A 27299-nucleotide genomic window follows, 5' to 3' on the forward strand; every position below is an offset into this window, starting at 1 on the left:
GAGAGGGAGTTCAATCTTTGGACAATTTTGTCAACTCAGTCGGATGGTTTTGAAATGACTGGAACTGAGGGAAAGCAGACGCCCTACATTCTCCCTGAAATGCTGAAACAGCTTGTTGATGGTTTGGTTACAGCTAAGAGGAGTTCATGGCACTTCCTTTGTGCAGTGCTTTCTTTTCAGATCAATCTCAGTAGAGTTGAGCTATAAAACAGACGTTTACTACTCAACATGCTTTTGGAAGTATATTGAAAACCTGGCAAACCAAAAAACACAACACAAATGTCCATTCACTTGTATTGCATACTGAATATTTTACTTTAAAATGTGGTATTAATGTAATTTATTATAAGAGTCTACCTAGCAATTTGGAGGATTAAATACTGGATGTGTTGTTTTGTGTAAACTTATTTATTGCAATCGGATAAAAATAACATCATACTCATGCCGTAAAAACGTTTTTAATTAAATATGAGAAGTTTTTGGAGGACTAACTTCAGTATTGCATAAGAAGAAGCAAGTATGTTGATACAACAGTTAAGGATTTAGAAATAGGTCAATGGAAAAGTTATCTTAGTGACCCACAAAGGGGTTTCAACCTAACAGGAAGTCCCAAACCAATTGCTCTCACTTTCCTGAGAAGTAACACTAGACTATCAGTTAACGAATACATCTAACAATTTGACCAGCAGAGCAATGCCTGTCAGGAGCTGCTTCAACAGATACAGACACATGGGACAGACAATCACATAGCTGAAGTCGAACACACACGGTACATTTCGCATGTACTGTTTGTGATATCGTTCTCATAACAGTACATGCCAAATGTACCATGTGTCACAGGATACACAGGATACAGGAGCGTACACAGGATCTGACAGCGACCCCTCCACACACTTCTCAGCCCAGTGGTTGAGCTAACACCCTCTATGAAAGAGGGAAAATGTGTGTGTGTGTGCGCCTGTGGGTGTTGATCCTTATCAGATTAGTTTTCTTATAATAGCTAAATGGAACATTTCCTTTTTGTTTCCGCCAGAATATATCGGCTCTGTGACGGCACAGTGGGGTGCAGCAACATGGTGTTCCCAACTAAAAACAGACGAAAATATCCAACACATCTTATCAGATTTCTAATCCTTCCAGGCATTATTTTCTCAACAACTATTTCTGTCACTAGTCTCCGTGGATCAATGTGAGCTGCCTTATCTGTATAGATGTGCAATGTCTTACGTCTCTTGCTACAGAACAGTGAAGAAGAAAGTAGAACTTGGAGTTGAAATTTCTTTTTGGTACCGTCTATTTTTACTCATTGCTATAACAAGGCAAAACGACTCCTCCTGTGTGTGGTTATAAATCCTAACTTTAACAGGGGGCAGGGACTTCCTGAGCGCCGCATATGGAAAGAACAATTAAGTTGATGACACGATAGCATGAGGCTGTGATTGATGAGGGCCACTGGCTTGGCGCCCTATAAAAACACACATTTTGTTATGCTATTTCTGACACACACACACACACACACACACACACACACACACACACACACACACACACACACACACACACACACACACACACACACACACACACACACACACACACACACACACACACACACACACACACACACACACACACACACACACACACACACACACACACACACACACACACACACACACACACACACACACACACACACACACACACACACACACACACACACACACACACACACACACACACACACACACACACACACACACACACACACACACACACACACACACACACACACCTCTTTTCCCTCATGTATCCTTTTCCAGAGGGTGCGAAGTCACAGCGAAGTCACACTGAACAGAAAACACTCTCACAAACATACAGTAATCACACAATGCTGGATACGATGTTGATGGAGTTAACTGTAACTGTCAACACTTTAGATTAAAGTCTGACAGTCTTCAAATCTACCTGCCGGGAATTTTCCTGCAGTCTGAGAAAAGGTTTAGCTTCAATGGTAATGCCAGATTGTGCTTGTGTACAGCCTCTAATCCTCTTTATCTCACTGGCACTGTGATTACATTTAATAAAACTGATATGGAACACGCTGCTCTGGCATACCTCTTGACAGACGTCTTGACAGACGTCTTGACAGACGCTGACTATCTCTCCGAGAGCTGTTTATACATCCTTTCACATTGCAACATATTCATGTTTGTTCAGTTGTTTTTTTAATAAAAGATTTGCAGCTGAACATTTACTGTTTTTGTAGCATAAAGACGGACAGCTATTCAACACATCTACAATTTTCTGCCGGCAAGCTCTGCTCATGTGAAGTAAAACAAACTGCATTAATTAGGTGTATGAGATTCTTATAAGTAGGGTTCACCATTAAAGGACCATCAAACTGATTCTCCTGAAGCGTTAATGCCTTGGTCATTTAAAAAGTTTCCACCTTGTGCAGGTAGAGACTTTCATAAAAAAATACTAATTATATATTTTTTACTAGTATTTTACTATTAGTTCAGAAATGTACTACTGTAACTGTGTGTCTTTGGTTGGGCTTTGTGTCCCTGTAACTTTAACACCATGGAATGTATTGTCTCTTTCTCACAGATAGTACACATTGTACAAGATTCCAAAGCTTATTGATTGAAAATAAAAAGAACCAACATATTCTCGAGGGGAAATAGCAACCAAGGACACTTAACTGAAAAGCCACTAAGGCATTGGTTGAAGAATGGTTGAATCTGGAAACCATGCACGTGTAGTGAATGCATACTGTACAGGTGTATAGAGTGATTGACCTTGTGTGGCTTCATTATGTATGCTAGTTGTGCGATAGTGTGTGTGCACACACACACACCTGCTGCAGCCCTGTTCAGAGCTCTCTCCACAGATGAGCACCAGCTGCATCACAAACCCCCAAGCTATCTCCAGGCGAAGCCTAACAATGTTTTACCATATCAAATCCCCGGCCACCTCTCTGCATCTTTCCCCAAGCACAAACTGTCCAGTGTCTATGACAAGTGGCCAAACACACACTTGCTCCTTGTTCCTGCTGCAGAAGAGGCCCCTGCAGTGTTTTTATAGCCGTCAATGATGGGGAAATAGTGTTGATGTTACTATAGATTCATACCACGATGATTTGTATGAGGGAATTTTATGAGCGGAACTGTTTCCTCAAGGAATCAATTGACCTTTCAAGTGTCATTTCTGTTGTCAAGGGAGCAAATCAATGCCACAATCTGGTTTCTTCATGAATCTGGATGGAGCAAATGTAATTAGGCCGTAGAGTCTACAGCATAGGATTTAATCAAACCGGTGTATTGCATTACAATGACTGATGTCTTTCAACAATATTCAAAGAGTGCTGATCAATCCTCTACAGTCTTGTCACATTGGAGGTGGAGGCTGGCAGGGTCGGGTCAGAGACATGAGGGATTTCAGCGAGAATTCGATGGACAGACTTGAAATCTGAAAACGAGTGAAGTCCGATGTCCTCCTGTGACCTAATCCCATTTCCCATTACTGTCTCCTGTAATCACAGGGAGCAACGGGAAATGATGAAAGGGTAGTGGAGGGGTGATGGTGGGATGAAGGGATTTGGGGGGGGAAAAGAGATGGAGTCATAGCACGATGTGGCTGCGTGTGAAATGCAATGAACCCAGGAATGAGCCTCCGGGTGTTTCCCCCAGTCTCAAGTTATTTCACAGCAAATCCTGTTGTCTTGCCTCACCTGGGAAAAGCACACATGACATGTTTGTGTTCATGTCTATTTCTCTCAACAACGCAAAGTCTGACAACAGTAATTATAAGGCAATTACTGTGGGTGTGTCTCCTACTGTATGTGAGAGAGTGGTTTTACATTCATCCACGGATTTCTCCACAGATGGTTCTCCTTTCTGTCACTCTCATACAGATTGAGAATGTGGCGCGCTCGAGTCATTGTGTTGTCAAAGCTGAATTTTAACATTGTTCACTCATTGTTACCATATGAGGCATGGATGGATTTCAACACTTGGGAAGGGGAGAACTATTTTTTTCAGAGGAGATTGGTTGCGGAGTGAAAATGAGTTCTTTAGATTTACATTATGATTATTTCCAGTGCTGGTCAGTTGCATTGCCATTTACAGAGCAGGATATCGCATGGTATCACTGGACCAAACATTGATTCTAGTTGCTTTTCTTGAGATTTTACATGTATTATTTATTCATTTTGTATTTCACACCATGACACAAGTACCGAGCTTATATGGGAATTTTAGACCAGTCATGGAAAAATGAAGTCTTTGCTATCGAAGTTGGACTTTAAAGAGAAAGATTAGTCAGCGTTCACTTGGGAAATGGCAGCTGCTGCTTGTGTAAGTGTGATAATTAATGCTCATAAAAAAATATGTCTCAAAACGAATATGTCTCGAATTTTTATTTGCTCATCTACACTGAATTTCGAGTGATACATACTACAGCTTCAGCAGTCTAGTATCTTCAAAGGATTGGCCGAAATTGAAATGCAGAACTGAGATATGTTTGACCTGAAGACCATAAACGGCAAGTTATTCATGTTTTCCAATTACAAAGAGGAAACATCTTACATCAACAACAGATGTGTAGTAATGTAACAGGGAGAAAACCCAGCTCATATTGTAATGCTACTTATGTGTACTATTTACTTTATATTTAATACTAAGCGTCAGACACACATTTACTAAAACACAATATAACCTATTTTGCAGAGGTGAACTATTTCTGTTCACCATGTTGTCTGGTATCTCAAGCTTCTCACGTTCTTTTTTGTCTCTTCTAAAATCTTATACTTGTCTTTCTCCTGCCAGCAATATGTGCAGCTCAAATCTTTTTGTTGTTGCTTTGTGTAGTGAAGTTATGGGCAACGGTATAGGTAATAACACACCACACATGCTACATATGCAAACGTATGCTGAATATTTCACTCACAGTCAACGCCTTGATATTTTTAGTGTGCAGCATATCCCAACAGTCACCTGCTTGTTCACATTTACATAGTTTGCGAGCAAGAAACACACCTTGTCCATTTCATTTAAAACTAAGTGGTTTTGTTTCAGGTCTGGGAAGTGTCCTTTAGTCGTCTAATAAGTTGATTTGCAAACTTAATCAGATGGAATGAGTTTGTTTTCATCTCTCAAGCACGGCACTCTTCTTATAAGTTAATACATCCTCTCTTGGCAGGCGTATAAAGTCCAATCTCCATCTTAATAAGAGTCAGTACGGTCTCCTTGTTTCACATTTTCTTAAACTAATAGAGCCACAGGAAGATTGGCTGAGCTTTTTCAGATAAATAGAGCATTTGTTTTTTTTCTGTTACAATTTGAAGCCAGAAGGCAGACAATGCTGACGGTACCTTGTATGGTGAGTTGGGCCTGGGCTTCAATGGTTGCGTTGGCATTGTCCGCCATGCAGGTGTAAATGCCGGCATCCTCCTCTGTGAGATTGAAGATCTGAATACTGCCTCCTCCCAGCAGCTCCACACGACCCTCACTGCGGACAGACACAAAAACAAAGATGTGAGAAAGAAAATCAGCCAAATGTGACTGTGAACAAAATGTTCCTCCTGATTCCTTTATATAAATAGCACGAAGGACCTTTGGGGCTGTGCCACTGTCAGCATCACATGCAGGAGACCTCAGGCCTCAACATTTGTTTTTCTTAACCAGACTTGTGAATTATGTAAAAAGCCATTACATTTCCATGAAGCATATTCCCTCCCTGCTCATTTAGATCACTGAGAGAGAAAGGTTGCATTCTCTGGAGCTCCTTGTTAACCTACAGGCCTGAGGTTGACTCCACATCTGTCACACTTTACCAACTCCGGTTATGAATAAAAGATCCTAAAAGTTGAGTCAACAGCCCAAGGCAATTTACAACCTTTCTTAACAATTACAGTATGATTCATGGACAGCTCAAGAATTCTTTAATCTTGCATAAATTACTACTTTTAAAGAATACAAGCACACAATCATACAGCTTTGCAGCCACACTACAGAGTTCTTACAACGCCTTAACAAATGTTTTCCTTCTCTTTCATCAGCTGTTGATTAACCGGGGTGACACTCATCTATAAAATAACAATACAGAGATCTAATATCGAGGGGATTCGACTTTTCAAACTGATGCGTATCCACAGCAATATTATCATACGTTTATTAAAAGTTCACAACCTCTAAATGTTGTGTTTTCCTTTCCTTCATACAGGCTGGAAATCTTCACTCTGTGTTGTCCCTCAGTGAAATCATTATGTAAATTCATCTTTTCGTCTATAGAAGATGTGTTGACATCTTGCAACTCAAAGTGAAAGCCCACTGAAAACTGAATATCAAGTGTTTCACTGTAACAACAAATCCATGTTTCTATCAGGCATTTCAATTCCTAAATATTTATTCTAAACTATTTACGCCTAAACCAAATATATAACCGCATATTTGTTTGTTTAGCCTCTTTTTGAACCAGTGACCCTCCTCCATCATAAACAGTCCCAACTTTCATTTTCCCCAATAGGCCCAGGGGGAGCAGTCTGTGGCCGAACTGAGGCTTGACTCAACAACCACTGAAGCAGGGGAGTAGGAGGGGGCTGAGAGGAAAGAAAAAACAAATACATAGCCAACAGAAAGCTCTGCATTCAGAAAGAGACAAATAGAAAGGTGGAGAAAGACACTAATTCAAAAAGGGAAGGTAAGATGTAGCAACGTGGAGGGAAGTTCAGTGTTTTCTGGACTCGAGTGCATTGAGGAAAACACCACTCAGCAGCAGGTTGAGTAAGTGCTGCTCAACCTGCTGGCTATCCATGTATTTCACATAAACTCCTGCATCTCTCTCTGACGGGTGCTGTGTTTGGCAGCATTGGCCTTTGAGACCATCTGTCTGTCTGTCTGTCTGTCTGTGCTGAGTGGAGCGTTGTAGTGGCCCTCGACCTACTGTCACAAAAATGGCATCTCTGTTTCACTCATATTGTGGAGATAAAATAGACTATTAACCTCCGCATGAACCGTAATCACATAAAAGTATAGTTGGATAGCACTTCAGTTCACCGTTAGAGAGACTTAGTGTCTTACACAAGTGACACTTTTGGTTTAAAAGGAGAAACGCTCTGAAAAACGATATGTGTTGGAGATTTACATGCAATTACTGATCCCTGCTTTGTACAGCGTTTGTACATTTTCTCACTGACAGGCAGCAGTAGTGTCGAGCACAACTATTTCATAAAATCCTGTGTTTGCAGCAGCTTACAAGAACATAAGGTTTAATCTGCTTTTGACCCTGAAGGCGGTTATGAAAGGTTAATGCCTGGTTGTCATATTTCACAAATGCTGTGGAAGTTGTCACCTCTTTCTACTCCAGTCAAGTAAGATTAATACTGTATGGATTCTATATCATTCATGGCAAACATGTAATTACAGTAGAGTTTACCCATTTATTGGAAATCTGAGTCGAGGACGACCGTATGTTTAATTCAGGCCATGAGCAGGTCAACAATGACACGTTGACCCAGTAAGACTGACAGGAAACACAAGTCAAACTCAGTTTAGTGAGTCTCAAAAAGCTATTACACAGCACACTGGGCCAATTCTGACAGCAGTAGATAGAATAATAAAGAAAAACCCACATAAAATATATTGCACTCAGCAGGAAGTCTGACAGAAAACGCCCTGGGTCTTCAAGGTGAGGGAAAAAGATGTACATAGGTCAGCAGCTGCCTTTACTTGAGCTTTTACAGCGGTACATAACAGAACATTGTACATTGACTATTTCCCTGTGCACGTTAGAGAGCTAGCGGATTCGGCTGAAAGGCTCCGCATGTCAAATCCTTGCTGAATGAGAATGTTCTTATAAAAGACATTTCTGAGTTCCTAGTGCCAAGCATTCGAGCAGTTTGCTTTACCAGGACAACTATTCAGAGTCAGACGCTTGGCCTATAGTGCCGCATGCGCCATAAAGGACATTGACAGCTTCTCTTATACTTGAAAGAGGAACACACACAGTTAATATCAAACCACCAGGCAATTTCTCATTCTGCTTTAGAGAAAGTCAATCTAACAGCAGCAGCTAAAGTGCTCGGTTGAACAAAGAACGCATTCTCTCTTTATAGACCATGAGGGAGGGAGGCAAAGTAAATTGGTTTGAGCTGAACGGGCTCTAGACAACTTGTGCTATTGTTGAGGAGCACTTGTGGTAATTTAAACAAAGACAAGGTGTCTGCTGTAAGGCTATGAAGGATATCTCCTGCATTAGCTCCAGGTCCTCGGTGAGAGATGTGAGGCTCTAATTACATCCGTATTCACCTACAACAGCCTGTTAAATTAGCTCACCAATGCCAATGCCACTTTTTATCTCGTTACAAAATGGCAGATGCACACACGTACACTCAAATCGTACACGCAATGTGAAAATGACAGTGTGAATGTGTGAAGCCAAGAGGCGCATTGTTCCCAATTGGCCTTGCTCTTTCAGGTTTTGTGCCAATGTTGTTACTAATTCCATTTCTATCAGCTACAACTTTCCACATTGTCGTGGTGTGCAAACTTGACATATAATGTTCAGTTACACTTATGCAGTCAAATGTGGTTAAATATGTAGACAGCGACTTTCCTTATTACATAAAACTATTCTCTCAGTTTCAAATAGTCGGAAAGGACAGCATCCTCCTTCCTAGCTGGTGAGGAATAGATGTTGAGAGTTTGCTGTCAACATGCAGGCCGAGGCCTCCGACACAATCGTGTCCCCGTTCTGCCACTGAAAGCAGCGGCAGCCACAGAGACTTCAGAGAAGGGCTTTTGGGACCAAGAGAAGAGTGGTGGCATCAGATCACTAAAGAAGTATGGAGATGTGTGTGTGTGTGTGTGTGTGTGTGTGTGTGTGTGTGTGTGTGTGTGTGTGTGTGTGTGTGTGTGTGTGTGTGTGTGTGTGTGTGTGTGTGTGTGTGTGGGTGTGTGGGTGTGTGGATGAAAGCAGTGCAGTATGCTGTGATCACTGAGATTCAGTGGTACTGTGACAGTGGTTGAAGGGTCATGCCATCTGCAGCGCAGCGCATGGGCAAGGCAGGTGGAGGCACAATTGTCACAACAAAAAGGGGATCGACTTTTAATGGATAGCAAGGCATCTCTTTCCTCCTCTGTTTTGTTGCTCATTCCTTTCCTCCCTTCTCTCTTTGTCTATAAACCCCTCCACTGTTGTGGAGTTTAAAATGTAACTTCTCCCTGTTGACAACAACATATTAATAACAGCTCCATGAACTTGAATGATGTTTTTACAACCGAGGAGGACTCCAAAAAACTAGTACTATTTCAAAAGATCTATGGGGAACACACTTGAGCGACTAAGGATAGAAGGAATAAATTAGACTAGCTAAGGAAATAAATGACTGAAGAAAAAAGCGCAAATCGATGTGATCAACAACCTGGTGCAAACAGCACAGACACAAGTAACTTGACCATGAAAACATGTTTGTATTCCTCTGGCTTGTAATGGAAAGCCGCAGGGCCCTTGAGACAATATCAGCTCTTGCATACCTGACTTTATTGTTTGTTTTTCTTTTACCTAACCAAATTCCCAAAAGTAATCAGAATCGCTTGATTAGCAGGATGAAGCCTGCCGCCCATAACTTGCGTAATATACTTTGAGATGGCTCTGGTGGGCCCTTGGGGCGCCTGCACACATGTAAACCCTGTGTCCCGTGCTGGCTCACGTTTATACAACTTCAGCAGATTCAATGTCTGCTGAAGGGCTCAGCGGCAGGAGAGTTGTTTTATTATGTGAAAGACAATGTGCAGGTGCAGGCTTCAGTGATTAAAGACTCATTGTCTATTTCAAAAAAGGATGCCACACCGTTTTAACTTTTACAAGTAATTACAGTATGACTAAAGAAGATTTGTCTTGGTACCTATTGTGGTGTTTTGGAATTATCAAAAATAAATCAGCAAACAGTAGATTTACCCAATGGCCAACATCCAGTGTAATCCTCTTACCCTCAATTCTCACAAGAACCCAACAAACAACAATAGATGGTATGACAGGAAACAGGCTTTGAAGAGAGCCAGTGTGTGTTTGTGATGTTTCGGAGACGGGGAGACACTGTAAAGAAGAGCTCCTCTGCCAGAATACTTGTTGCTTGTCTTGTTTTCTCAGCCCTACTCACCAGGAGAAATATGTCCATTTCCTTAACCCACTTTGCAGCTGCCATCTGTTACATAAGCAGTGTTGAACAAAAGTCCATTCCTAAGCAGATTCAGCCTCCTGAGTGTGCTCACATGCATGCCCACCTCACTCAATGTGGCAAACATGTGGAGCAGACCAGTTTCTATCAAACTCACATGGATCCTAACCCTTCCTTGGACGGTTCTTTTCATATCGACTTTAGAAGTAAAATCGGATGCAATTCAATACAACAGCTCAGCCGCGAATTATACCTTTACAAAATATTAAAATGTTCGGTTTGACACAGTCTAGTATTGATGGAGCTAGATTTTGTACTGCATTGTATTATATAAGTAGGAGTTTCTAATTGTATACCCACAACATTAGCATGCAGGGGGGATAACAAATTAGAGACACATTTCATTATCATGTGATCCAGTAGACCCCTAAGGGAAAAACCCCAAAAATAAACACAATTGAAGAAACAAATATATATATATATATATATATATATATGCCAAGATGTTGTACAGGATTCAATTAATAGAAGGGCCAGGCATTGCAGGCAGTCTTACTTTTGTTTTCACATTCTTAAAAAGAAAATATTATTGTCATTTTTCCCTCTACATTATTAGGATTGGAAGAAAATGATGTATTCTGTGGTATGGTATGTGTTTTTTACTGACATCCCAACAGCGACTATGGACTTTGTATCATTTCGCTATTGAAAGATGAGTTACAGCTCAGCATGTGTCGGACATTTGCCATCAACCTCACTAATAGTCACTCTGAAGAAAGGATCTAGTGAAATCATAGGCCATTAACGTTGATAGGTTGTATCTCTGACAGGCTGAAAGGTTCAGATGCTCTCTCCATGTCTTTTTATGTCACTGGCCATTTGAAATCCACATGTAAAGAGCAGAAGGGTGCAAAATGTCCTCAACTTCATTTGAAAACTAAACAGAGTTAAAAAACTAAAAGCCAGCAGCTGATGCTGAACTGCACTCAAAAGGATGAGGAGAACAATGCAGGTTAAAAGTTCAAGTGTCACTTTCTGACTTCACTCAAAAGTACAGACAATTATGGATGATTGCATCTGAAGGACTCTTATTTTGGAAGAAATGTTTAAATGACTGAGGCATTTGGTCGGCTATGCTGCCTTTTAAAGATTAGAAGACCACTTTTTTCTGTGTGTCCATGCAGCATTGCCAGCTAACACAATCCTCAAACCGCTTTTAAAGTGCCATTGGTTTTAAATGTATTGTGATCTATTAAGAAATTCTACTGCAAAATGTTGTTTGTAAATTGGTAATATCATTGCACAATACAGTTATAATCCTTAAGCCTATAACGTATTGCCTTGTTTTGTACAGAAAGGCAGTGTTTGCCTCTACCAGTGATACACGAGACATTTTAAAACAACTCTGAGACTGTATTAGCAGTAACAAAACATACCTTGTGTACTCTAAAATACAAATGAACTTCATATAAACTAAAGTAGGAACTTAACACATATGCCCAAGACCAATTGTAAGTAGAGTTATGGAAAATAAATAGTTTCTCAAAGGATAAGCAACATATTTTTAACAGTAAATCTAGTTCGCTGATATACAGTTTTCCTAATAGGTAAAACTATAAGAGCTTAGAATTGAAACCCTGCTACATTTTGCGCTCTAACTGTGAAACATATATAGAGTAGCATGTACAATAGGGTTAAAGCCATTTTCATACCTTCATGTGGTTCCCATGGTAGCCCACTGAGAAAAACACTTCCCATGGCCAGAAGTGTGTCTATGTGTGTGTATCTACCATTGTGTGTGTCTGTGTATATGTATTCCTTTTGCATAAGGTGATTGGTGTGTGTGTGTGTTTGTATGGAAGACATATGTGAGAGAAGGTTACACTGCAGTTCAATAATAGTCCAATTGCAAACAAATTCTCTACCCCGTGCATCTCTCTCTCTACACACAAGTAAATGCAATATACACAATCATATTTAAATGAAGGCTCCAAGACAAGGAGACGGATGGCTTGGAGGCTTCGGAAGGAAGTTGATTTACATGCTCTGTCAATTCGCTGTTGCTGGCGGACATGCATAATTCATCCATTTTATTGACTGCTGGGGAATTCTATTAGGGGACGGTTCTTAGGAGCGATACTCCCAAGAACAAAAGATGACTGCCCTTTTCATGAGTGTCATCAGGACCATGTGTGAGGAGTCCAAAGGAATGCTTCTCTGTGCACGCTGGCTCCTGCTATCGATGACACACAGGGCATTTGGCTAAGAATGCGTTTTCAACATGTTGACTGAAGAGCTTCAAGTGTTGCATATACTGTCACGGTGCTGCTGAGCTTAATCAAAATGAATGGAGAGCTTGGTGCCCTTGGCAGTAGACTTGCTCGGAGGCCAAATGAATAGGAGGCTAGGATCGGGTGAATACATAAACAGCATGTCACAGCAGAATAAGCCAAAGTGTAAATTGATATCGCAATATCAATCTTTCATTCGAGATACGGTGGAGAGATACCTCCGCTGAATAATTTCACACGAGAGAGCATAATGGATCGTGTGAGCAGCATCCCCTACATCTCTACTAAAAACTATACTTACCTACAGTAAACAGTCATTAGACAAGCAACATCTAATTGGTCGCACTGACAATGAGACAAAAACATTGCTGTTATCAGACTACACAATATCAACCAGCTAATGGTCTGACTGGACAAACACAGGGCATCCTTATTGCCAGTTTAATTGTTGTGTGTAAACGTAAGGTAATTGACGTTTAATCTAGGAAAACATTGCATAGGCTGCATCTTGATTCCCCCCAGAAAAGACTGGGATGTCAGCGTTGTTATGTCCTCTTTTAGGAAGATCCACACAAATAATTGTTTGTGCAAAGAAAAATAAGAAATTAGTTTTTGAACCTGTAACCATCACCATATGTATGCACCCTCCTTTCTAGGGACGATGGATGGTTCTGGATTTACTTTCAATCATATATGTTTACATACATGAACAATTGTTTGTAGTGGTGTAAAATGGAAAAGGGAAGTCATCCCTACATCTCCTTCTCCATCACCTACATGTATGAGAAGGACTGCTAGCTGATGATGCCTAGTCTTACCATTGCAAAAGACAAAAACAGTGTGTAGTATAATCCCATCATGACGGGCTTTAAAGAGACATATACAGCACTTTATAAGAAATAAATCAACTATTCCGCAATTGATTGTTAGACAACCTCCTGTTCTAAATTTCCATTTCAGGTTATTGCTCTGTCCCCATCTGTCATCACAGACATCAAAGAGTTTGAAGTCTTACATGGCAATATAGACATGTGATACAAAAAAAGAACCTATGCCTGTCTTCTGGAAGGTTATGAAAAATGTACTAATGAGACTCTTCAAAGACTTATAAGACTCATAAAGGAAATATCTTATAAGGCACATTTTGAAAGGGCTTTTGAAGGATTCCTCTGTGTCTTTAAAAGTGTCCTAAAGTACTTCTGATGAGTCAGTCAGAAAGAGGAAGGACTGTAAAGGTATTAGAGAGGAGGAATCATCATGGTCTAAAGCCATGGTACTCAGTTAAATGTTGCCCTTCTTCTGCAGCTAAAAATAAAACAGGCTTCCTGCGATCATGAACACAGAGAGAGAGAGACAGCAGAAAAGCAGAGACATGACCAAGTTGAAGCACCAGCAGCTCAATGTGATAATCCCCGCTGTCAGTGAGACACCCTGCCTTCAATTGGTAGCTTTGACACATCTTTATAAACTTTCATCTTACGTCTACAGCTTTGCGTCGCCACTTTCAAGGCCTCGTTTGTGCTCTGCACCAAAGACCAATTAGGCACTCTTTGCAGATTTGCCTTTCTCTCTCCCCTAGACTGTATGCCACACACATTTTTAATTGACAGAAGCTCTTACATCTCTCATGTAATGCCTGAGAGGGACAGGAGACTCTCAAGGAGAAAAGAGAAAGTTCCACGGCTATTCTTTTTAATTGTCAATGTCGTATTCAAATCAAAAGAACAGCGGCGGTAATGTATTGGCCACACAATCCATTTCTGCTCTGGAGGCAGGAGCATGGAGGTCCACTTCAATATCTCAAAGAATTCCGTAGCTTTTCAGAGTACGCTTGCTAATTGCCAGCAGAGGTACTCTGAAGGGGCGTGTATGCACGGTGAATAGCGTTTTGCAATTAATACAAGGAAGATTAGTAAGTACCTTTTAGCCTAGACATTTCACTTGAGATGTAGTGCTGGGCTTGTAACTAAAGGTTGGGAGAAGTTATGCTAGCTCACACCCCACAGGACCATTGTGGTTGCCAATGTGGTGACCTTACATTTAATTTCACTGAAGGTAGACATCCCACAGTGTGGCTGGATTTAGATGAACGAGCCTTATTTCAGCTCTTTTCCGTCGACCCCACATGCTGCAAAGTTATTACTCTCCGTGACCGGTACACAGAGTTGAGGTCAACAAAGTGCTTTCTTAATTGGTGAGAATCAAACTTCCCAAGCACATTGCAACTCTCTCTGGGGGATTTAAGCTGCTCTGCTCGTGCTAATGAGAGCCAGACAAGTGAGTGCACAGGCGCTGTGACACTCTCTCTTGGCTTTTAATTTGTGAACTTCCCCCCCAGCTGGCTACCCTGCAGCCTGCTCTCCCAGCTGAAGGGGCTCTGTTGGCACATCCGGGCTCCTCTGAGGCTTCTGAGTAGCAGTGGCAGAAAAGCATTAACACCTTGGGGACAGGCGCCAGCACTAACAGGTTAGCTTGTGGAGACCAGGGGCCCCGGGTACAAAGGAGCAGCACATTATGGTCCGTGTTGCTTTTTAAAAAAGGTAGGAATGTGTGAGAGCCAGGGAACACAGCTGTGGCTATCTTTTTAAGTAACTATTTAAATGTGAAAGCTACATGTGATTTTGAAGGTTGGTTTGAAGAGTTATGCCCCCAAAAAACCTGTAGCATTTTTAAACGTCACCTATTATGCAAAATCCACTTTCTTGTATCTTTTATACATAAATATGTGTCCCCTCTGCGTGAAGACATTCTGAGAGTTTCAGGAAAAAATATTCTCTCTTTTTGTTCCGATTCATTTGTATAAAAACCTGTCTGAAAATGAGCTGATCAGATTGTGGCCACCTTATCACCTGAATCTCCTCCTACAGGGCTGAAACAGAGGGGTTTATGGGATGCAGCAATGCATGATCTGTTTGGTATTTCGAGCCAAAAACTTCAGACATGTTTTGTATATATCTGAGACCTATAATATATTGATGAAAAACAGTATAATATGGGAGCTTTAAGGCTTCTTTAATTCCTGAATACGGATTTCATGCTCGTACCTTTCTTCCAGCAACTTGTCTCCAAACATCCAGCGAATGTGTGGCGCAGGGTAACCCATGACGACGCAGGGCAGCAGCACGCTGGCCCCCACCACCTTAGAGACCGCTGCAGGCTGCACCAGGAATTCCAGCTTCCTCTCTTCTCCAGTTTCTAAAATGGTGAAAAAAGATGTCAGGGTTAAGGCTGAGGATCAGGTTGGGGTGAGTCAATGAAGCAGAGCAGAAACCTTCTACGTGACGGGTGTCATTTGTCTTATAAACTTCAGAGGATCTCCAGTCAGTCCTGACACCCAGACCAGGACCGGTCAGATGAATAATGTCCATGTTGACGTGTGAGACAGCCGAGCTCGCAGCTCTTTAGGACTTCAAAGTGATCCCATATAATTGCAGCTGCAACTAACTGCATCCAGCAATAACCACAGGGTATGTGTGGTATATGTTTGACCACAGCACATACAGATGAGTTCAGCACTATCAAATTATCTTAAATCATAATTCTCTAAACCAAGATTTAAGTTCAGAAACAGAAATGTATAAAATATTCTTCTCCAAGCCCATCTCCTACTCTAAACGTCTCCCCCGCAAACGCCCCAGTTACTTTATTCTCAAGCTGATTTGTTGCGACTTGAAAGAAAACCAAATAACCATAAATGTATTTATGTCGCTCTAACATCTGCCAGCATGCATCCAAACAAAAATATCTTTCAATTTCCTCACACAGCTTTACGAGTTTTCCGTCGAAATGTATCCAGCCTTTTGCCACTCAACAACACATCCATGCAGGAGTCATCCAGAGATAAAGACCCCCACTGGGGTCTTGTTGTAGTCTGATTTATGACCGCTAATATCTTCTGTGTGCTGCCAGGAGCCTGGTGCTTAACAACTCAGTAAATAAAACTTGTAGAGGCGAGAGACGAGACACTGCCACAATGGAATTCAGCCCCCTTTTGAGCTGCAACTGAGTTACTGCGGCATTACTGATAACCCCACTGGGAGCCGTACCCCTCTTTCATTACAGCTGGGCAGATGTATTCATGCTATAGGTAGGGAGAAACCCAAAGCTGACGAGTAAATGATGCGCCTAATTGTATTTTAATAATAACGAGTGCTCTACAACTTCAATTCAAGGTTTGAAGGTTTCAATGGATTTATTGTCATGTTTCAATTAAATTAAAGGCTTTATTGTCATGTGCACATTAGCTACGGTGTAGATATGTCAATGAAAAACTTAAGTCCCACGCTCCTCCAATAGTGCAACATGAATATATATAGGACATAAAACAAATAAAACAGATAAAATAGTGCAAGAGAATGTTTTGAGATGTGCAAGTAAATACAAAGAAAATAGAAATAGTGCAAGAAAAGTAGATGGAATACGATAGATAGCTAAATAATTTGCAAGACGCAAACAGATGAATGTTTATGGATGTTCTTTAAACGGTTCCGGTGTTGAACAGTCTTATGGCCTGTGGGATGAAACTGTCCCTGAGTCTGGTGGTTTTAGTACGGATGCTGAGGTACCGCCTGCCAGATGGCAGCAGACTGAACAGTTTGTTGCTGGGGTGATGCACAGTAGCTACGGTGTAGTTAGGGAAATGAAAATGACATAGCAAGGTAAATGCGTAAAAAGTAAATATATACATGTAAAATAGAATAAGATGAGCTAAAAACAGAATGTAAAATGGTATTTACTGTAGATGTGTTAAAGCTATTCTACACCTAGCAATACAAACTCACTTCTCTCCAGTGTCACAGGACAACATTTCTAAACTGTAGCAGGTCAAATTACCTGGCACTACTTGGAGCTGGGCCTCGTCGCTGGACTTCGACGACCCCACATTTTCCACCATGCAGCGGTACAGGCCGGCGTCTGCCTCCGAGGCGTTGCTGATCACCAGGGCTCCGCTGGGCAGCTGGACCAGCCTTGAGCTCATCTCCAGTGGCAGGCGGTCCTTCTCCCACCTGGTGAAGGGTATCAGTTCTGAGTTGACCTCACACGCCATCACCTGGTTGTTCCCTAGATGCACAGTGGTCGGGGTTGGCTGGCTGGCGAACCGCGGCATCCCTGCAAGACAGCGAAGAGACACAGATGTAAAACCAGCACTTACTTCCAATGTCGGGAGAATAGCAAATCTTTTTGAAACATGTCAGAGGTGTTTTAGGTGTTTAAAGGCCCTGAAAAGGTGATTTCAGTATCTCAGCATAAGCATCTTAAAGAGCAAAGGAATTTTGGCATTTAAAGAAAGCCTTACTAAGCCGACTGATCTGGGACCTTTGACACAGCAGCGAGGGAAATTAGACAAACTTGGAGTGTCTGTTTTAAACTATGACAAGATCTAATCTTCAGATCTGCGAAACATAACAGAGGACTGGAAGTAGCATGTTGCAATCCATTTCCAGGATAGATCTCAGGGGCCAGAATATGCAACCCACACCCAACCCCGACCTCTGGTATCTTCACACACACACACACACACACACACACACACACACACACACACACACACACACACACACACACACACACACACACACACACACACACACACACACACACACACACACACACACACACACACACACACACACACACACACACACACACACACACACACACACACACACACACACACACACACACACACACACACACACACACACACACACACACACACACACACACACACACACACACACACACACACACACACACACACACACACACACACACACACACACACACACACACACACACACACACACACACACACACACACACACACACACACAGTTGCACAGCACAAACACTTACAGTATCCGCGATGTTAATGTGCCACGCAGAGCAGGAGACACAGAGCACTAATTAAAAAAGGCTGGATCCACAGGCTGTTTGTGCTGCTGTACCCAGACTTTCATCTCAACGCAAAATAATTATTTCCTGCGTTTGAAACCATTGATCTGAAACCAACACTCGCGGGCCACGTTCAAAACAATCGCAAACAATGGGTTCAATTAAAAACAAATTACAATGTGTGAACTGCAAATGGTATTCGTGGCTTTAATAGTGAAGAAGGAAGAGTTGTGTTTAAAAAAAAGTAAGAAGGCCACTCTGTCCACAATGAAAAGAGTATCATGTTGTGTTATTACCATATAGGGCCTCTGGAGCTTTTGGGCAGACTGAAGTTGTCTCCTTGGTAATGGGTGTGTATAAAAGAGAAATGAGTGGGTACCAATGTGAGACTATGGAGGATGGGGAAAATAGGGTTTTTAATGTTTGTTTATCTATTCATGAGTGCAAGTGTTTCTGCTGTAACTGTGTTGTTACTCAGGAAGTGATGAGTGATTATTTGTCATCTCTGCCCTCACTCACCTACAGACAGCCATTTTAAATCCCCTGTCAAGAATGGCTCCAGGGTAAATCACACTTTAAGATAAGGCCCCAACAGCTATAGACTCTCGTCTGGCCCGGGCCAATGCACACATCTTTTCTGAGAATATCTCCACACAATAGTTTGGCTTATATGGGTTTAGCTGATTCCAGTACTGATATGTTTGTATCAGAGCTGCCAATCCCCGACTGTAAAATCATACAAGGGTGGATGAAAAAGCCTGAGCTGAATCATTTAGATTACTGAGCTCCCCAGCGAATCAAATGATTATGATTAGCAGCTGCAGTGCAGGGTGAGTAATCAGTCTCGCCAATTTAAAGAGGAATTCTGGGATATATATATATCAGGCTTTCAATAGAAATTCATTAAGAAAAACACTGTTAAAAAGAAAAATGAAATGCACGTTTTGTAGTTTATGCTTTATCGTCTTTATGTGCGAGAAGGAGATTCCTTATCTTTCACAGAAATTAATTATATTTTCTTGATGATATTCACAACTTCTGTGAGTGCAAAACCATATATAGTTTTGTGTATACGTCTCCCTCAACTTTGATAGTAAGGGTGCTCAGTTGTTAAGGAGGGACGTATTGATGTACTTCATTTATTAATAGGTGGACATTACAGGGTGGCTGGTAGCTCATATTAAATAAAGGACAGAGTATACGATGGTTAGCTGAAGTCTTTAAGGTTTGTACTGTTGTGATCTTTTGTGAGGTATTTGTGCGTGCTAGCTGATATGTTTGTCCAGTCCTACCCAACAAACATTGACAGACAAAGACATAGATTATCTTACACTGCGTCCACAAAACACAATGAACACTTTGTAGGAGTAAGCTCTAAACAAACTGACATTTAACCTAGCTTTAACTGAAACGTAAAACTTCAGGAGGTGCTCCGTCTCATGGAACAATAACATTGCAAAGGATAAGGTTGAGGACCATGAATTAATGCGCCTGATCCAATAGCGAGATAAAACTGAGTTTGTGTAACATCTTGTGACTTCACATTCTGCCCAAAGAGGACAATGGAAAAACTGGGAGTAATCAGCAGACATGAAAAGCCAATTTAGTTCCACATGAAGTGATCCTTTGCAGAGAGGAGAGAAACATCTTCGCCCTCACAACTTCAGGTGTTGCGAGCACTTTCTGTCTAAGTTTGCAGTGACTCCCGCTCTCAATCGACTACTCCTTTGTTCCTGCAGGCGCCTCACATCCCATCAGGCTGAGTTCATCAGTTTGCGGTGTCTTAAGGATGTGTGTGCGTGTGTTTTGTGTGAAGGTGTGTGTGTGGATCCTAATTGAATGCGTGTTATGATGTTTGAATATGTGTGGGTGTTTGTTAAGTGTACATACACATTGAGCGTGGGTTAAGGAAGTGCATTGTAGATTGGGAAATGGTGGGTGTCCAAGCAAACACTATCGATTCCAATTAATCACAATTCTCCATTTAAATCGACCTGATGGGAGCTTCATTTTCCACACCCTTGCTCAGCACCACGTATTGAACAGGAGTGCTGTTCTGCCAATCTCAACACTTATTACCAGAGTGTGAAGAGGCCAAATGATTGCAGGAGAGCAATAATGTCTCAGTGGTCAGCGCACAAGAATGGCTAACGGCAGCAGTTTTTTTGTTCATTTCAAAAGGCATAAATGAGGAAAGGGTGACTCATTGTATTGTGCATGCAAAGAACTAGGGATGTCCCGATCACCTTTTTTTGCTCCCGATCCGATTCCGATCATTTGATTTTGACAATCTGCCGATACCGATTTTTCGCGATCCGATCTTTATGCAATGCATTAAGAGAAAAAAAGGTAACAGATAACGGCTGGTCATCCAACGCGATGAATTCAGCTATCTTGGCTGTTATTGTGTTGGCCTTTTCACTGTTCTGGGGCAGTTTCTCTTTCCTTTTAAAAGCCGTTACCCGAGTGGCCGCTGTGTACTCGTCATGTTGTTGTTGTTGGTGTTTGTTTCTCAGGTGGCGTATTAGATGTTGAACGTAGCTCTGTTCTTTCCACCTCGCGGATCCTCTGCTTTGCAAACATTGCATCTGGCTGTTACACTGCCTTCGCTTTCAATTTTATAATACTTCCAAACTCCTGACATTTTCCCGAGTCACCAGCTGAACGTAGCCTCTCGTTAGCTTACTGCTACTATTAGACACTGCGCCCACTCTGTTGCCAGATTTGAGAGAAGTAAGCAACCAGGTCTATGAAAACAAGCCCAAAAGAAGCAACACATACATGATGTTGTGTAATTTTAAACCAAAACTAAGGCCTCAGGATGACTTTAAGACGTGAAAACATGGTCATTTTTGTTTTGTAACATTAAATAAAATACAAATATTTTATAATAAAAATAAAAATCCCCGATTTTTTTCTCCCGATTCCGATCTTTTGAAAATCACGTGATCGGATCGGGACATCTCTACAAAGAACATTTTGCTTAAAAAATAAAGAGGTTAACATTTGTGGCACCATGCCTCCTTTGTGAGTAGTGGTTTATTAGATTCACCAAACCCTACATCATCTGCATGGCTTTGCCAGCAGAGCTTATAATCGTATGAATGCTAATGAATAAATGTGTCCATCACTGGATGGAGATTAGCAGAAAGGAATTGTGCCGCAGAGAGCTAGGTACAGGCGTTACGACTGTCTGCTACGCCTCAGACTTCACATGCACATGCCCTTAAATCAAACAGTTGGGTTTCTACTATTCTTAATTCAAATCAGGAATAGAATAACAATGAGCAGCTTAATGTAATATGCAGAGGGCTTTAAGGATCTCCCTCTAGATTCTTCTTAATTAGTAACTGACTGCAGAATGGCTGTCTTCACCTTGGATCAGAAATACAACAGCGCTCTATGTTACACATTTTCAAGCAGTCAGTTTTAGTAATTAAAGAAAACATTGAAACTGGCACACATGTTTGAGCTGCCCTGAGGGCTATACCTCCTTATATGGTTCTAGCCAGAAAAAGTGATGTGTTTAGATTGGCAACATAAACTAAACCATCCTCCACGGTGTTACGAGAAAAGGGACAAATAACATTTTCACTTTCATCACCCAATTTGATCCAACAGCCGCTTCCCCCCACATTTAGTTCACCTCTGCCCCATAACATCTTATATGTTTGTACCAACAGATAATATGAATTAGCCTAATTGACTAATCAGGACTGATAAAACTGATTTATTTTACAAAAAAAAATGTTATCGTCATAGTTTAATGTATAAATAGTATAAATACTATTTATGTAAATATGTATTGTAACAGTAGATTATGATTCAGAGGCATGACAATAATAGCCATGCATAACACAACGGTCCAAACCAGTTTATCTCCGAAATGATGACTGTAATCACAAAGAGAAGATAACAAATTAAATGCTGAAGGCCTGATGGTAAAGACAGTATATATGGAAATTCTTCAAATGCATATCTTTGCCTTGACAAAAAAAAGAGAATAGCTACAATTTCAAACCCTCCTGAAAAGACATTAACAACATTAAGGACTAACGACTGTACGAGTACTGCATACAGGATTTATGGGAAACTGGCTAAACCATGTATGATGCAACTTACTCAACACAGAGCCAATTATTTTCCTTGTACTATTCTGGACTGCTGTGCATAATGCCCCCTGCTGGCACATCAAACAATCATTTGAAAAGCCACAGTGAAAAACATAAAGACCAATAAACAGGAGTTATTGGAGATGTATCTGGCACATCTCCAATAGAGCGTGGTAGCAGAACAATGGGAGATTAGCAGTACATGTTTGGTGAGGGTATTCTCTACAGATTGGACATTCATTTTCAAATCATGAACAATAAGAAGGAAGTGATCACTGATGGCAGAACCAGTTGACCAGAATGCAACACAGACACTACTGGGACTCTCATTTCACCAAGCAATTATTTCCACTACTTCTCTTTCTTTCTGCCTCTCTGAACTCAAACAGTTCACACACATTCTCTGGGGATTGGTGAAAGTCATTCGTGGTAATGCCGGATATCAATACTTGAAATTGAAGTACACAAATCAAGATAAATTGGGTACACAAAAAAGTCAATCAAACCACTTCATGTCCAAATAATTCCTATCAATGCACTGACAGTTACACATGTATATTCACTAGTTTATGACCATGTATATACCAATCACCTTCCCTTTCAACATCGTCTTCCCTCATGAACCCATTGACAGAACAATCATAGCCATATTGTTGGTGTTGTTATGAATTTCAATATCAGACAGAGAAAAATCTAATTTGCTGAGTCAAAAAAGACCAATATCAGGCAATGAGGTGTTAGATCCAGCCCGGGAAGAAGAGTACATTATACAAAGTGTGAAGACATCCAATCAATGTCAATGATAATCTCAGACTCCGTGTGAATGGAGAGGTGTTGGGGTAATCAAGCAGTCCAGAAAAGGCAACAATGTGTATTAGAGATATTGTCTTCAGAAGTGTGAGCTAGGTCGAGGTCTAAAATGTATTTCCCTGCTGTAAAATCCTCCTGTACAGTATTTTCAATAGATGCTTTATTCAGTTCAGAGCCTCTTTATGTTCGTGCTGCACTGCAAGTAGTATTTAATTCCATAATTAAAGGTTTCAGGGCTTCGAGGGAGGATATTTTCTAAGGGCTTCCTCCATTAAAATAAATACTGCTGTTCAGCCTACACACTATACAGTAGGTTATATTCTAACATTTAAAACCGTAAAGTATTCACGGAACTTAAATATTTCCCCTCTCAGATGATTTCAAATGTAGAAACACTGCATGTTTGAAACTGTATGATTCATCGTGGGGTTATTGTACTGATTGTATTAACAGGTGTATGTTTTAAATAGCTAAATCATTTTAAATAGAATTTTTTAGATAAAGACTTAGTTAGACCCAGTTATAAGGATTGCATGTGATATGTTTCTTCAGAAATGTTCTTTTGCTAGATTAAAGCTTTAACAAACTAGACATTCATTTATTTGAGTGTTATGCATCCAATTTCAGGGTTTATTTTTTACTTTAAGATTGGATTAAAAAGAAAATCAGTGGAGCGCTTCCTTCTGGTGTACTGGGGAGCACTGCTGGGCCAAAATGTTCAGAGGATTTAGCACAAGAAAAACATCTCCCACTGGTATAGCATTGGTTATGTGCGGGCAAGTTCATGTGCGGAGGCAACACCATGGAAACTCACAGGCAGTAAACAACAATTAGTTACATAAGAGACAGATGAAATACCGCTCATCTGCACTCTCCGTTATCAAACTTCAATTGAATTGCATTGCAAGACCCACTTTATCACATTCCCTCCAAACAACATTGTTCAGCCCCCGATATCACTCTTAATAAAAAGGCACTTCAGGAGTTATTGGAGATTATTCTATCTCTCTAATGCAGCCTAGAGCATTGTGAAATGCAGCTATAAGGGTTGCCGCTTCAGTTTTGTTTTTAAGTGGCTGTGCATGTTGCATGAAAACCACAGCATGAATTCTTTAAATCTTTTGCTTGCTTTTTTATTGGGTTAAAATGGGGAATGTGATCATAAACGAGACTGATTGATGTGTCTCACAATGAACACCTCAAAACAGGATTTGCATGGCATTATATGGAAGATATCAAAGATACATAGCAAGTTTATGAGCGACTGTGGGTGTTGATCTAGAAAAAAATATATATACACGCTTAAAGGTTTGAATTGTGCAATCTAATAGGAGAATATGAAAAACATTTGATGGCTTTTTTTAATCGACAAAGTCAAGACAAGTGAGGGAAACGTAAACGTTGAAGGTCCTTTCAGTTTGTGAACACATGTTTGCTCGCTCCACGGTAAAAGGTAACGGCAACCTTCATCCTGTCAGGGGCTGACAGGTGGGAGGTCTTCCAGGATTGACAAGAATGGAAACAAGATGAATTAATGACTCTGTGTTGGAATCTAATATAGAAGTCACTGAGGCACTTCATCATGCATGAAGCCTGACAAGCCTGACATACTGAGGAAATGATGAAATGCGGAGTCTGGCAGTGTCATCACAACATAACAATATGCAGGAACCCTGAAGTCAAATTTAAGACCTTTTTCAAGACCCTTTCCATACATTTTAAGACCTCATCGCAACTTCGAGTTCTAACCGGTTACCTTGGCGACACACTTTACCTCACATTTACTATATTGATTGTAAGATAGCACAACTAAACAGAGTGCAGACAGACTCCTGAAGCCTCCTCTCCACATGAACTTCAACCTCTCTGTGAAGGTCAGGTTTAATGCAGCATGCTGCTTTGTTGCTTCTGTACTCTGTGCTCTTTCATTCCAGTAAAACTCCTCAGAAACCATTAGAAACCACTATTTGACCAATAAACAAAAAATATATTAAACTTTGGTGAGCTTCAGCGGTAATGCCATATAGGAGCTCCCTCACAAATACCCAGGGGTTAAATTGGGCTGGGGCTGTCCGGGGCTCAGCCCGGCACAGAGGACGATGCTCTGACGTCATCACCCTCACATTTGTCATATGTTTACAAAAAACGATATATATGTTAAGACTTTTCTCGTTCTTAATATAGACTATATTTAGGGTCGATATGTGTTGACCTTACTTTAAAATAGCAGATCTCTGTGACCGGATATAGTTTGGCTTCACTGGCTTAGGCCCCACGAGGACGCATACAGTAAAAAGCATACGCAAACGCAAAAAAGTCTTCCGTTCACACACATTCGATTCCCCCCCCCCCCCCCCCACAGAGCGGAGCAAGGCAACGAAACTTAAAATAAGAAGCAGCATTTTATGGCACGCTATGCATGGGGACACCTTGAGGGGGTTTCCCGACATGTTGTTTCAGTCAATTAAACGGCGTTTCATGTTGTCGTTGCTGTGGACCTTCTTAATACCTTGGAAAATGCTGTTTAATACTTTTTAATAGCCTTAATTTTCGCTAAATTGATTTATCAACTTTTAATACTTTTTAAGACCCCGCGGACACCCTGAACAGGGAGGGGAGACAGGCAGTGAGTGCCATAACAGAAATGATGTTGGACCATAAAACGGTTCTAAATCTTAACTAATCAAATATGTTCAGTCTTCATGTAATCCAAACAGCTGTCTGTGAACATACATTTATAACAATTGGTGTAGTTTACAACTGAGCTAAAAATAACTCCTACTGTATGATCCTTTGGCACACTGAAACGTGTGATGAACATCAGAGGGAAGACATGACGTGAGAAGGCATCAGTTCTTTTGAACTCTATGATACATGTGCAGAACAATGGCAATTGGCAACCACAAAAGCATACACACTTCTACTGACAAACTGCTGCTGTTGTGCACACATCAGAAGGACAGACAGAAGATGGATGGGTGGCGTTCCGCAGGAGTCGGCCTCAAACAGGGATCTTATTTTATCTACTGGGCTGTACAAATTTCTCTCGGGTGCAAGAAATGACAGGAAGAGCATTTCCTGACCTTGTAACCAGTCAGTGCCTACAGTAAAACCCTTAGAACACCACTGCTGTCCCAGAATGACAACAGCCTATTGTTAACTTCCCCACATGACAACCTCAAGACGAAGGTGGCAGGAGGCAGTCGGAAATACAAAGTACTTTCTTTGTTGACAACAGAGATGCCAAGAGAATCCTGTAGGAGTAGTAGCAGTGTATTTACTTCAATGATCCCAACAGACACCTTTAAGTATGTTGTGCTAACTCTGCCTGGCTTAACATCTCTGATAGCTTTTAGTTGGGTTGGGATATTTTTAACTGCTAAACCACTCTGGGTGCCAGATGTTGCACAAAGAACGCCCTTATAAACATTTATGACTATCAGAGGATGGGCCCCAGGGCGCAGCTGCCGTTTAGAGTACAACTGAGGCGAGGGGACGTCACCTTCGCCTGATGACTACATTTCTCACTCACCACAGAAGCTTTATTTTAATCGCAACGCTCAGAAAGACAGGCAACGCAACATGCACCTTAGAGAACAGTCAATCAAAGAAAGCTAACCTGCATAACAAGTGTTACAAGTTTCTTAAAATTCTTGTCTACTGCATATGTTAGTAAAACTCCAACAATGAAATCACACACAATCAATTGTCTGGATGGGAAATGACACGTCAGGATGAAGCACAGTTGGCATTCTGACAGCTCCTGATTGCCTGTTGTGGGAACAGACAGGAGATACAGGACGGATGGATAGATGCTGATTAATGGAGAAGGACATGTGACAGGGCTAGGTCAGTGGTTACCATGGAAACATCAATGAAAGGAAATCGAATTTCCCCTTGCAAAAACGTATAATTTCACAACTGAGACTTTGGACAAATGATATGACATATTTATATCATGTCAACCACTTATATCATGTGTTCAAGTAACGTGTATTGAAGCATTTC

General features: G+C 41.1%; 1 protein-coding gene across 5 annotated transcripts in view; it reads right to left on the reverse strand.

Moving 5' to 3' along the window:
* neo1a (neogenin 1a) overlaps positions 1-27299 on the reverse strand; it is a 170367-nt gene that overhangs the window by 47413 nt on the left and 95655 nt on the right. For all 5 annotated transcript variants that reach the window (XM_034106942.2, XM_034106964.2, XM_034106957.2 and 2 more), the window contains exons 3-5: positions 17308-17583; positions 15519-15669; positions 5378-5514 (exon numbers count right to left, since the gene is read on the reverse strand). In XM_034106942.2, the coding sequence (XP_033962833.1) occupies positions 5378-5514; positions 15519-15669; positions 17308-17583 (564 nt within the window). The remainder of the gene's footprint in view (positions 1-5377; positions 5515-15518; positions 15670-17307; positions 17584-27299) is intronic.

This window comes from Pseudochaenichthys georgianus, chromosome 3, assembly GCF_902827115.2.
Source record: "Pseudochaenichthys georgianus chromosome 3, fPseGeo1.2, whole genome shotgun sequence".
In the NCBI taxonomy this organism is placed as follows: domain Eukaryota; kingdom Metazoa; phylum Chordata; class Actinopteri; order Perciformes; family Channichthyidae; genus Pseudochaenichthys; species Pseudochaenichthys georgianus.